The 13,627-nt window shown below is 39.8% G+C and overlaps 1 protein-coding gene across 1 annotated transcript in view; it reads right to left on the bottom strand.

Annotated features, from left to right (window-relative positions):
* Positions 1 to 1,938: 1,938 nt before the first annotated feature.
* The window catches only part of tmx3b (thioredoxin related transmembrane protein 3b), a 34,845-nt gene continuing 23,156 nt past the window's right edge, over positions 1,939 to 13,627 (bottom strand). The window contains exons 14-16 of the mRNA XM_031751682.2: positions 10,773 to 10,902; positions 9,151 to 9,219; positions 1,939 to 4,079 (exon numbers count right to left, since the gene is read on the bottom strand). Of these exons, the coding sequence (XP_031607542.2) occupies positions 3,819 to 4,079; positions 9,151 to 9,219; positions 10,773 to 10,902 (460 nt within the window). The 3' untranslated portion in view covers positions 1,939 to 3,818. The remainder of the gene's footprint in view (positions 4,080 to 9,150; positions 9,220 to 10,772; positions 10,903 to 13,627) is intronic.

Raw genomic sequence — 13,627 nt, 5'->3', positions numbered from 1 at the left:
AAGTGTGGGCTGGTTTCCATGGTGAGCAAAGTTAATCAGCTATTTCTCATCTTGCTGCTGAATGACACCAACTGAGCTCAGACTACACTCGAAATGGAGGGTTGAAGCATTAACTGAAATAACCACCTATCTTTCCTTTTTTATTTTTTACCTTGACCCTACATGTGAACCTAAACCATTAAACACCTCCCATGTGAGTCAGAAATGAGATGATTACTATCTCGCCTTAATTTGCCATTCCAACATAAGACAGACGTCAGAACGAGCTTCGATGTGTAATTGCTCTTGTCTAGCGCGCTAGACTGTTGGTACTTTGGAAAAAAAAAAAAGACAGAGAGAGACACCAGGCCTCCTTCATTTGCCACACGATGAAACTCATTCTCAGAATATAGCGCGAGGTAATTGAGCGATGAATTACTTTTTGCATCAGCACCACTCAATGACACTGATTCTGATGTAGTAATATATTATCTCCCCCTATGTGGTAATTTATCCCCAAAATGACATCCGCTGGAAAATTCTCTGAATTTATCAGACTTGAAAACAACCAATCGAACTTTACGAAAAGCAACACTTTTTTTTTCTCTCAAATCATGTGAGGAAGTGTGCTGACGGTGTGCTTTTTCATTATGTAAAGTCACGTTTCTGAGTTTGACTTGAGAACGTCGTCTTTCCCTAAAGAGAAGAAATAAATGAGTTTCACATCAAGGAAAGCAATCAGCCCTGGTTAAACCTAGATCTCCAAAAATGTGATTATATCCGCCATATGTGAGTACACACCTCTGCCAAGGATTATAATGGTGGAAGTGGGGGGGGACACATTTATCTGTGTGATAATTGAAGCTTGGCAGAGAACTAGAGTAGTGTGCAAAAGTCTTGAGGCAGCCTTCATTTCTTTATGTTTTTCAAAGAAAAATGAAAATACGTGCAGTGATTTATTCATTAGTACAGAAGGGGGAAAAAAGGCAAAAAACAGAGTTTGTATTATTCTACCAGGGTTTAAAGTCAGAAGCACTCCATAACACCTGCTGCTGTTTCTTTTTCAGTATAGATGTGTTGTGATTTGCCAAGATTTGCCAGTTGTTGACTAATAACTCTTTGGGAATCACTTTGTTTGTACAAAATTACTATTTTATGTCTGTCAGATTCTGTCATCTTTGGCATTTTTCATACGTGCAGCTAAAGATATTCAGTGTGTTTTTGTGACAACCTGCTAGTAACAAACCACCTACAACTGTTTTTTTTTTTTTGTCTGATATGTGTTGGTGTATACACTGGTTCGTTCTTTAATTTAGGAGCCTTGTTAACCTTAACAGGTCACCGTAACACAGCTTACCAAACAAAATCATTATACTGAAATACTGCGATACTGCTACCCCTCAGCCACCTATAATATCAATTACAAAATCCTAGATCATCTTGTTATTGCACAAGATGGTCTTACTTTTGCTTTGAGATCAATTTCCCTGAGACGCATCCAGAATTTTTAGGACATTCACCATTGGTATTAGCTGAAAATCTTACTGTGTTCTCAGAGAAATTTACCTTTGACTTTGAGGTTTAGGTCACTGAGTTTTAATCCTGTCCAAGATTTTTAGTAGATACACCTGTGGTATCAACTTGAAGCTCCCATTTCACCTCATTCTCAAGTTACCACATTGACAAACTTAGATGTCCACGCCGGCTACCCACACTGCTGAGGGGAAAAAAGCATCATGTCCAAGATCTTCAAAAAGCCCAAAGAACTGCTGCTCACAACCACTTTTATAAAATTAAAAGTAACTCTGGTGCTTGGAAGTAAAACAAAGATATGAGGACCGGCTCAAGACTTTTGCACAGCACGGTAGCTGGAAGATTGACAGACGTAAAAGAAAAAACAAAAAATGAAACCTAACGACCTGACATTACATGATGAAAAAAAGAAAAAAAAATCCAATGAGCAAGAAAAAAAGACGACCATCTTTATTTCAATCTTTCAAACCTGTAATAAAATGTGACAAACTCAATTCAAACCCTAACAGGAAGTTTGGCAGATAGTGGTAGGCAACTACAGACCAGAAGGCAAGGCGAGGGCATGGCTCCTTTAGTGCAGCTTCACAGTAAACCACAGATAATAAGATTTTTTTTTTTTTTAAGAGAAAAGGTGTGCTTATATTGAGTCGAATGAGTTACTGAACTAGAACAGAGTGGTGAAATTACTGTTGTTCCTGCTTTTTAAAGGAGCTCTGAGGCAGCTCTTTGGACAGAGCCGGGCGAGCGCGGCCCCAGCTTCGTCTTTATGCTATAAGCTGCCTACCTGCTGACGTAGACACGTGTCAGCAGCATCAACCTTGTCCTCTAACTCTTGGCAAAAAACACGAAAGAAAAGAACATTTGGAGAAAATCTTATATTGAAGGAAACTGATCTTTATTGGAAAAGGTGGATGCCACGTAACTCGCCGTACCAGCTGAGAGTAAGAATCTATTTTACAGATATTCACATTGTGTTTTCAGATGCTTTGAGGTCTCTGCCTCATTGGACCCTAAATCCAATAAGGTGCACTGTACTGTGGAATTTTCATAAAAATGTTATTACACTGGGTGTAGAGGATTTTGGGAACACTCTGTCTTTTTATGAAATAGATTGGTCTGGTGAATTAAGGAGGAATCCATTATCCCTACTTGATTTCAGCTTTTACACACACTTTAGTCACAAGGAGAGGGTATACAGGATCTCGACGCCTTGAGACCAACTAAGAAAAAAAAAAGAACAACAACAACTCAGCAGCATAAAGACAATCCTAATGTTCTACATGCTCTGTGTACATCTCAGGGCATTGGGATGTAAACCTCAAAATGTCTATTGAATTGAATATAGAAACCGGTGATGGGGGATAGACTGAAATATGGAAACAGACAGAGCTTGTCTGTCTGAGGAATATGACTTGTTAAGAGCCACAGGAGCTACTGATGCATGTTATGGCTTTTGTTAGACAGGTACAACCTGTCTATATAAGGATTTTTTTTATTTATTTATTTTTTTACCCAGTTGGTCATGCTGGGAGGAAATGGGTTAAAAATGTCCATCTGCCATGTGTCGGTATCACAGCGAGTGATCCCGGTTATTGTCCCCAGTCTTTCTTAATGGACAGCAGATGGCTGACAGAGAAATGCGGTGAAGTGCAGGACTGTCTGAGCACTTTGTAACCCTTTAAGAAGAAATATTTTTAGGCAATAACACAGAATTAAAAACAAAAAACAAAAACCGCACATTTTAACAATGGCAGATTTTCCTTGTTGGGCACTTCTTTTTCATTCTACACACGTCAATAACAATACACAAGCCTACACAATGGATTGAGGGCAAATTTAAAGGCAACATCAATCAGTTTCTACTACTGTAGGATAATATAGAAAATGAGAATTAAAATGAAAAATAGTTCGGTATACAACAAAAAAGAAGTGGTTTCAAAGACACTGACCTATGAAGTCAGGGTGTCACACGTCACATGGAATTAACCACTGGTTGGTTGGTTGGAATCATAATAAATAAGATGGTGTGTTTGGTTCGCAGCCATCCCTTCTTCATGTGAACAGTGTTTACACTCCATCATTAAAGAGGCTGTTTACTTTCAATATAATTCAGTGGCTTCGCCAAGCAGCCGACCTTACACGCAGACAAAGAACTCAAAGATGGAAGAATAGTCTGTGCTAGAGGGGCTCTGAGGGGAAGTGAGATGAAAAACAAAGCACAACAGTAACACATTGATATGTCTTTGAGTTTCATGTCACTGCATTTGACTAGGCCTATGATCCTCTATCCAGCGGGTGCCCCTGTGTTAATCGGTTTTCTTCTCTTCAGGATCCTTCTCTCCAGCGTCCTCATCCTCTTCTTCTGGGCCCTCCAGCTCCGCAGCACGTTGCCTCTCCTCCTCCTCTTCCTCCTCGTCGTCAGTCAGGCCCTCTCTCTTCAGCGCATCTATGTCATCCGAACCGTCATCGGACTCAGCTGTGCAGATGCCATAGCACATCAGGCTAATTACGCCCAGCGGTAGGCCAAACAGGAAGCAGCCCAGCAGTGGAGAGCTGCGAAACACCGACTGATGTGGGAAAGAAGACAGCAAAAGATGAAAGGAAAATTAAGAAAGCGAAGCACGAGGGGTGGGGAGAGTATAGGGAGACAAATTTGTAAAAGACACTAATACAGTAAGTTGAGACATTGAAATAATCCAGTGAGAAAATACAAAAGAGAAAAATATAACCTTAGTTTTATCTTTCAGCAACCAAACACCACTTTAAACACCATTAACTGCAAATAAAAGATTGATGAATATCTACGAGGGAAGAAAGTTCACAAAATAACTTTTCGCAATAGTGGCATCCTCTTACGGTACCACACTCACACTGTTAGTGCATTAGGATTACCTGATCTTCCACAAATGTTTGCAAAAGCAGACTGCATGGCCAAGAGCTCGATTTCATATCCCTGTGGCAACGGTCGAAAAGCAACTGGATTCAGTGATTTAGAGGTGTGGCCCAATACTTGTATCCATACAACGTACCTTAAACTTGCATTACTTCTAACAGCCAGGAGGGGGCAACTCTCTGGTTTCAAAAGATCTCACAGAACAGAAGTCCCGGAGAAAGTGATCACTGTTTGTCATTTGATTTAAACATTTGAGTGAGAAATATTTTCCAGATAGGTTTATAATTACTCAATCACTGAAGTTGAAGTGAAGTTAATATGGAAAATTAAATTATGCTGAAGTGTCTTGAACCTGCACCAGATGGCGATAGCTGTGGTTGCAAATAGAGTTCTGGCCCTATAGAAGTCTATAGAAAAAAAATTCCATCTTGATGTCTGTGAACACTTTCAGTCACCCATTTGTGGTCATGCTGAATAAAAACTAATTTTTTTGTAAATTTTGGTTCAAATCTACACGCTCATTGGCGAACACTTGTCATTAATGGTCTCATCCATCACCCTGTTCTTGATCGATCTGTATGTCTGTCTGTCAGTCAAAACATTTATGTGCAAACAATGATATTATCCAAGAAATATGATTTTTTCTTCCTTAACTAAGTGATCATCGTTCACAGGAGTAATTTTGTTTTCCTTATGGGGACAAAATCTGAAATCCAGCTAGCTTCTCAGCTAGATTCATGCATAACACAGACAAGAAAATGGGGAGTAAAAATTAAAATGAATACATCTGTACACAGTAATCTGAGGTCATTCACAGAAATAACCAGCTACAGTACTAGCAAATGGTAATAAAAGGAAAGTAAAAGGGATGTCAAGTGAGTATGAGGACTGCTTAAGACAAAACAATCTGCTAACAAGAGGTAAATGTCAGGCTAAATCAATATCCAGCAAAATGTCAATTCGGTCCGATTGTCTGTCTACCACGACTAACAGCTAGTAGGAGTGATGGTTAGTTTAGGAGCTCGGGGCAAAATATAATGAAGCTGCCACATGTACTTTGACATGTGCGCACATTATTGGAGACTACAAGGGAGGAAATATGATAAATAAGACCCTAAAGCTCAGTTGTGGTCCAGAGGTCCCACGATGAGTCAATGCTGCAGTTTCTTAAATTCACACACTGAGACTTGCTTACTCGTAACACAGCCTGTTCAGTCCAGTGGAGATGTCCCAAAAAAGCATCACATTGCTCTCAACAACCAGTGTCTGTAGTAGTAAAGAGGCTGCCTTTAGTTGCAGAAAGTTAAGTAAATTTAAATCAGATCAAAACATTTTTTTGCCACATTTGTAATTTATTCATGTATTCTATCTTTTGCACTACACTATTACATGTTGTGTAAGCATTTAGAAAGCTGGTCACGAAACATTTCCAGACATTCACCTAGGGTTTAATGTTTTAGTATTAATTCCACTTCGGTCCTGTAATTTTCAGATGCTTATAGTGTGTTAAACTATTTGTATCGTCTGCTGGGCCGCTTGTTTTGTTTTACACCAAATGACTATATTGGACAGCGTCGGCCTTCAATCTAATGTCCTTCATGTTTCTTTTACTTTCTCATTTTACAGACTGAACTAAGATGAATAAAGAAAAATCAAACATCAAACACGAGCACAGGCCCACCTTTATACACTAGTCTTTCTGAAGATACTGCCTGCACACACACTGCCCTGCTTATTACGGGCTCACCTCCCACCTCCCTCGGCTTTAGTGCGTGCGAGCACACTAAAGCCGAAATTATGCTTCCATGAATATGAATGTAAATCTCTGCAGACCTGCACAGAGCGTGATGCTATAGGTAACTATAGGTCACAAGCTGGCTAATCTCGCTTATGAGACGAAGATGAAACGGAAATGAGCAAAAAGCTGCAGGAGGAATGTGACACAAACCTCCGTGGACGCTACATTTGTCGAGACTGTGCTTTTCGTCTTAATTACAACCTTTCCATTTTAAATTAAACCAGCGTTAGTGACAGAACAATTTTTCTAATCCCTTAAGAATTTGCACATTTATAACAACTACATTTATCCTTGAGGATCACTTAAGAGAAAAATCAAAGTAAACACGCAGAGCCAACAAGTTGCTCTCTGGTAATAATTAAGGCACCCCTCATTTCACATCCATGTTTTCCACTCTGATATAATTTATTTCTAATATTTCTTAAGCACTCCAGTGTAATTAAACTGTTTTTTTTTCTTTCCGGAGGCACACGTGAAGCACAATTCAGATGATCTTAATGTAGCAAACTGCATCAGAGAGAATCCACCTGAAAGGGCACATTTGGTCCCAACTCCTGCCAGCCACTGAGCTGAGAAGAAGAGAAACACTCACGTTCCCTTCAGTCGTTGCCACAGGAAGAGGAATGGTAATTGCCGGTGCTCTGTGATGCTGGATGAGGGAAAGGATGGGCATGCTATGCTAACACAGCTGGCTATGACTCATTGGGCTTAATGCGCTTGCTTCTTCATGCTCCTGTCAGACATGAATTTAAATAGGCTCTCTAGGGGCAAGGTGATGGCTGTTGCCCATCTCCTCTATATCATATCATGTCACTGTAAGCAAAACTAGACTGGTGATACTTCCAGCTTGCTAAATTTAGGAAAGCACAAGAGTCTCACATTTCATTTCTCTTACAGGTGTAAGTCAGACCCTTGACACGAGATTTTTACTTTTATGCAGCCAATAGAAGAAGTCAAATAAAGACCCTGCATTGTTGCTTTTTCAGCTCAAAGAAATACAGCTTTTCTTTTGCACTGAAACTTTTACCCATTGCTCATCTGGCTTATTTTATCACCGATTTCATTTAATAACCCGACAGTCAAACCTGATCTGACGCACGAAGAATTAAACCTTCAATTAATATCTTGTTAAAAGGCTCTCGTTTGTGCTTTAAGTCAAACCCTTTACTTCAATCTAACATTAAAGCATGTAATTCTCATTTAGACATGCTCCACATGGCTTTAAGGACACTGTTATGGGCAGAGCAGAGTTTTAGTTGTGGTTAAAGTTCAACCGTGCCCGCTGAGAGGTATTATTCACAGCTGTATTTACATTCCTATCACACCCTTGGTAAAATAAACACTAGTTCTCCCAAAAGAACCAACTACTTAGAGTAAAAGAAGGAGGAGAAGTTAAGTTCAGCCGCCTGACCCTCTCCTCCCTCAACACTCCACCTCCATCTGCTCTGCTGCTTTTTTTCCCCCTCTCCCTACGGACTGTTTACTGCCTGCACTGCATATTCTCAGTTGTACATCCAATCTTGTCCTCTAAACGTTGTTTTTCCTCAAAGAGGAAAAGTGGAGTGCACAGGGGCATTTGTTTGACATTGTTGCAGAGCAGCTTGAACACAGAGTATTAACCCTAATTTGGCAAACGCAGTCAAGGTGAAGCACATTGTGAAACACAGCAAGAATATTATTCCATAACAGAGGCAATTTGATATTGTGGAGCACGATAACGATGTGCTTTAATTGTAGAGGTGAAGCCTGGTATCCTTAAACAGGAGAGCGTCCTCTGAGTAGCATGCCGCATAGTAAAATTACCATAAAGTAATATTAGCTTGAAAGCTAGATTGGATAATCATCTGCAATACTCTTATTTGACAAACAGTAAGTGCTGTATGTAATGTGAGAACCCACAGAGCATTGTTCCAACTGTATACAAGCCTTTAATTACTAGTTACAATTAGCTGGTGAACACACAAAAACACACATTTCCCCATGAAGGTGGAGGAGACCAAAACAGAACAAAAAGCAGTGCAAATATTGAACCTTTGGCTCCTTTTCAAAAAGCAGAACTGTCGGAGATATAAGCCACCGTATGCTAAGTCAGCTTTAATACAAATCTATGATACCGCCTGTCAAAACTGAGAAAATCTCCCAAAAAGTTGTTTAAATCTCAAAAATGTATTGTTATTTATTAACAAAAAAACTGAATTACCATTTTTATACCCAAATCTCATCCAGCACACTGAGTTCCTCTGAGATGTCACCATAATAATAAAGCATAACATTCAACCACTTAAATTAATTTTTAGGAATGCAACTGAATAATACCACTACGACTACGACTACTACTACTACTAATAATAATAATAATAATAATTATAATGATAATAATGATAATAATAATAGGCTTCAGTAATTTTCCAGCTTTTATTCTATTCAGGTATAATAATAATAATGATCATATGTTAGCATTAAAAATTTAAATTAAAGAGCATGTGTATACTGGTTGGTTGTTTTAACATTACAGTAAGATAAAAAAAATAATCTTGATAATTACCAGTACTGTTAATGTAGGGCAGCTGTGGCATAAACCTTACACTGGGTGGTAATTTAATACATTTATTAAACCCAATGTAAATGTATGTAACATATAAATGCAAGGATAATTAGAGCTATAATACAGTGCAAACTGAATAAATTCAAAATGTAGTTTTGGAGCTTTATTGTTGACGAATGGGGCACAAAAAAGGAATAATTGAATTTCAGTCATATTGTTTCTTGCAGTCCTGAGGAACAGTTGATGCAGATATCCTGCAGACTGACTTATTTTACGCTCTTTTGTAAATATTTATTGCCTACTGGTGGAAATCTGAGATGATGTTTTGCATTTCATTTCACTTTGAACTCGAGCTACATCCTGCTTAGGTAATATTCTCTGATTGAAATCTCGCCAACTTACCATAATGGTGGACCTGGCATCAAAGGCAACACGTTTGATCCTCTGAATGATGCCGTCACCTCCATATGCCTGCAGGAAGACAGAGTTTAACGGACACAGATAAGCTACTACGTGTAGTCTATCCTAGTTCTGTAGGACATGCACAGGGTTTCATGCACTCTTCAGCTTGGCAACAACAATCTGATGCAGTTACCTGGAAGCCTTTCCTAAACCACAAAACAATCAATAAATCAATAAAAACTTCTCAAACAGCTACACATACTATACACAGACTGAAATATCCAGGTTTCCGTTCTCCAGTCATGTGCTTAGTGCATTTCAGACATTTTAAATAATGTTTAATTAACCGCTTCCTTGCACAAAATTATCTAATGTGCCTGACTCTAGTTTGCTCACAGTGCAGCAGTTCTGCTCCATCTGAGCTCATTTATTGGCAAAAAGCAACAGGGCAGCCAATGAGTGATTTGTCCTGATGATAATTCATCAGGATGGCCAATTAGTGAGCTCCAACTAAGCAGGACTTCTGGAAATGAGCTGAAGGTGGGGTATGAGACAATCTTTGTGGATGCAGCTGCTGAACAGACTAAGCTCAAACTGCATGAGAACTACACAAGTTATCAGACATCCTTTTGCAAAAAGAACATAGAAAGGAGTTGTAGCTTTTTCTTCTTAATTGAAACGAAGCAAAAGAACGAGGACTTAAATCTGGCAGCAGTGAGTTTTAAAAAAAAAAGAATTATTCCATGAAAACCAGGTGGAGAGATGTGACAGACTGCTACAGTAACTCTGTTCTTGAGGCTGGTTCATGCTTCACAGGAGGCGAATTCTACAAAAAACACACCCAGTGTTCGTGGTTTTTATACTTCCACTGAAAAAGCATTAAAGATTCGCAAAACTTGATCATGCTTGGAGCAAAAAAGCTCCCTGCACTCCACAAGAAAATTGTTGAAATCCACTCCTATTCTATGGTAACATTTTGGGGGGGGGGTAAAAACTTTATTTGGTGCATTTCTACGTGAAGGACAAAAGAGCCCTGAGACACCACATGGCTGACATTACGAGCCTGACGTGTAGAGGCTGAAACTGTCCGGGGCTTGGCTAAAACTGGACTGCAGAAACATGGTGGTTTCTGTTGCTGTTTATTTGGTGGGAGGGTGGTTTGTTTTGCCAGGCAAAAAATAGCTCAGACCATTCTCGGAAAAAAGGAAAAAGACCTTTGGGTGTTTGGCTTATGGTTTCATACATCTGGTGACTTTAGTGTAGCGTAGGGAGAACGATGACATTTATTTTCCAGATTAGTGTGCACACTACAATACAAAGTCATGTAGTAATCTCAGTGTTTGGCTCCGAAGATAGAATTATTGCAGATAATCTATTCAAAAGGGAATGCAATGTGAAATCTAAACATGCAAAAGGAGATTGGAAAAATATCTCATCTGATAAAAAATATTTTTCGGGGGGGGGGGACTTAAAATGCAAGGCAACATGCTTGATTAATGAAGATTTGGTGTGATTACAACGGTACAACATAAGGCGAAGGGGAGAGAAGGCTACACCGGGCTGAATACATAAAAAGAAAGCAGGAAAGGGAGGCAAGGGAGAGGAGAGGGAAAGATTTGGACCTGTGCAGAACCGTTCAGAACACTGCTGATGAATTGGACCAGCTGCTCCATGCTTTCGATCGGCTCACTGGGCAGGAAGTACTGCTCGTTGGATGTGTTGAGGATGATAACGGAGGGCACTGTCACCTCGCTGAGGAAAAAACAGGAAACACGGCTTTTAATCTTCTTAACCCCCGCACCTCAGACTGCCATTATCAAAGAGCATCATTAGATGGGAACAAATTGTAGTTTCTTAAAGAATAAATTGCAACACAGAGAATACAATAGTGAGATAAACAAACCCTTTGTACTGTGAGCAAGCCAACTTTTCCCATGGGTTTTCTTTCAAACAGAGAATTTTTCTTTCCCAAGTAAAAAGGCGATGCAGTGTGGCCTATTTCAGAGTGGCATTTCTTCCATCTTTTATGCAAAGAGTGTGCAACTCAGGGGTTTTATGGGTCTGTGCCGGTCACAGTTAAAGAGACCTTTACAAACTAAAACTGACAAGTGAAGCCCAGGGAGTCCAGAGGAAGGCAGCTCTGCATCCACACCGAGACACGTACAAAACATATACTAACTACTCCAGTGATCTTACAGGCTTTGTTTTAACAGAAAACACAGAAACAGAGACACACACTGTACGCTGCCGAGCCGGCTCATTTCGACAAATCAGCAGAGGAATTACAAAACTCAGTGAGATAGGGAATAAGGTCATACAAACAACCGATCCCTCTTCCACACGTCTTGCACAACACCAAAGCCTGGCTTAGATAAGGTATCCTAGTGCTTAGATACACACATGCACACAGGCGCACAAACAGTCCATCACGGCGCTGCCACCTCACATCCCTGCGGTGTTACTCAACCCAGCAACAAATTGCACACACACGCGCGCATATCCATCACTGTCCCAATCCACCACCCAGCTCAGATCAGGAGTGCAAACATACACGCCCGTGCGGTAGAGTCATCAGTGCCTCACTACTCTGTCCAGCTGAGTTCTGCAATCTCTCTCTCACACACACACACACACACACACACACACTCACACACACAACCACACACACATTATGAATGGGTATTTCCATCTGACATCCAGCCTACTCCAACAGATGGCACCCATTTAAAATAAATATGGATTAGCCTATGTGCCTCAGTTAGTGGGACTACTGGGGGTTCGCCACCATAATTAAGGGTCATATATTCTACCATTTGCACACATTCTTCTTCTACTGCAAAAAATGAATGGTTTCTATACAATTAGGGCCAGTGGTTTTGTTGTTGTTTTTCTTTTATGTACCATCCTACAAGATCTGTACAAACTGCTAAAGGAATTAAAAGAATAGTTAGCTTTCTAGGCTAGCCAAAATTCACTATTCAAGTAATAGCTTGTGATTTGGGGGAATTTGCACATTAGAGAGTTAGACGATAAGATACCACTTGCATGTCTTTGGATTAACTATGGAGATGGAGCTGAGAAACTATTGGTATTCATTAGAATTAACACTAGAAGCACAGACTACATGAGAGTCCCATCTTGAAGACTTGAGCCAAGCTTTTTGTTCATCAGTGTATTGGGAGTTGCATGCTCAAACAGTGGAGGTGGGGGGGCGCGAGCAGGTAGGTAGTGTCTGTAGACAGTCATTGTCTTCCATGCAAACTATGGGCCACCCTACAGGCAGTCTCCTAACAGCCAAAGCAATCACAAGGTTTTTGGTACCTCTTTACGACTGCCAGCAACTATTCGTCAACCAGTCAGGGAACCCCTTTCTCTGGAGGATGGTCAGTGCTGGGGGTCACTGACCAGTCTCTATGCCTGCCTGATTAAAGCTTTAGCAATCAGTTAAACCATTACGTCTAGAAACCTCCAGCAACCACTAACCAACACTGTTTTCTAATACTGATTTATCAGAAGATGTTCTTTATATTCTGAACAGGGTTGTTGTTCATTAAAAATTCAACAAATGAATTTTAACAAACTAGTTATTAATTTACTGCGAAGACACCAAAGACTTCACAACTGTCTGCTCATCTTTGGCATGTACTCGCCTACATGTGGTGCAGCTCAAGCTGCTCTGCTGGGGACGATGTGATTACACAATTTCTAAATTATGCAAGTTTCGGCATGTCTTATGCTTTCGCTTTGACCTTTTGTGTGCATTGGACAACATATATATTAATACATTTGTGAAATATTTGTGAAATAAAATTGATTTTAATGCACTAATGTTTGTTGGTGCTTAAAAATGAAAATAGAAGTGAACAAATTGTGCACAAATTATGTGCAGTTTACCCATTTGAGGGCTTTATGTTATTTTATTTAGTTTTTTTTAAACGGGACTCATTAGCAACAGTTCATCAGTTCATTTTCCTCAAAGTTTCCTTTCCGCTTTGTTACCAGAAGCATTTTCCGAGCATTAATTACTGTAAGAAGGCCTAATTACTAATCCCAACTGTAAACTATGATAATCATTATCACAGTATGTCCAGAATATACATTTAGGATGTGTGGCAACATAAAATCTGGATAAATATCAATTTAAATTTATCAGAAAATTACATTTGCTGACATCAGGAGGTCGTTCATTTGGATGTCCAACTGGAGAAATGCCTTTCGTAATCATTCCCATTCCGATTACAAGTCTCCCCTTGATATTGCCAGTTTTCAGTCAGCTCACATCTTTTCACGTTTTTCACAGCCTACAATGCATCCCATATAAGGGGTTAGAGATAATCCTACATTTAAACAGAAACAAAGACGACCTCAGACTTTGAGTGGTTCTCATCTGGTATGTGTGTATTCCTGAGTGTGTTTGTGTGCCTCTGGTGAAAGCAGAAGCAGCCTTACGCCAGACAGACTGCTGCCAGAACACAGT

This window comes from Oreochromis aureus, linkage group 9 (assembly GCF_013358895.1).
Source record: "Oreochromis aureus strain Israel breed Guangdong linkage group 9, ZZ_aureus, whole genome shotgun sequence".
Taxonomy (NCBI): Eukaryota; Metazoa; Chordata; class Actinopteri; order Cichliformes; family Cichlidae; genus Oreochromis; species Oreochromis aureus.
Note: the sequence above shows the minus strand (reverse complement) of the source record. Positions and strands in the feature narration are given on the sequence as shown.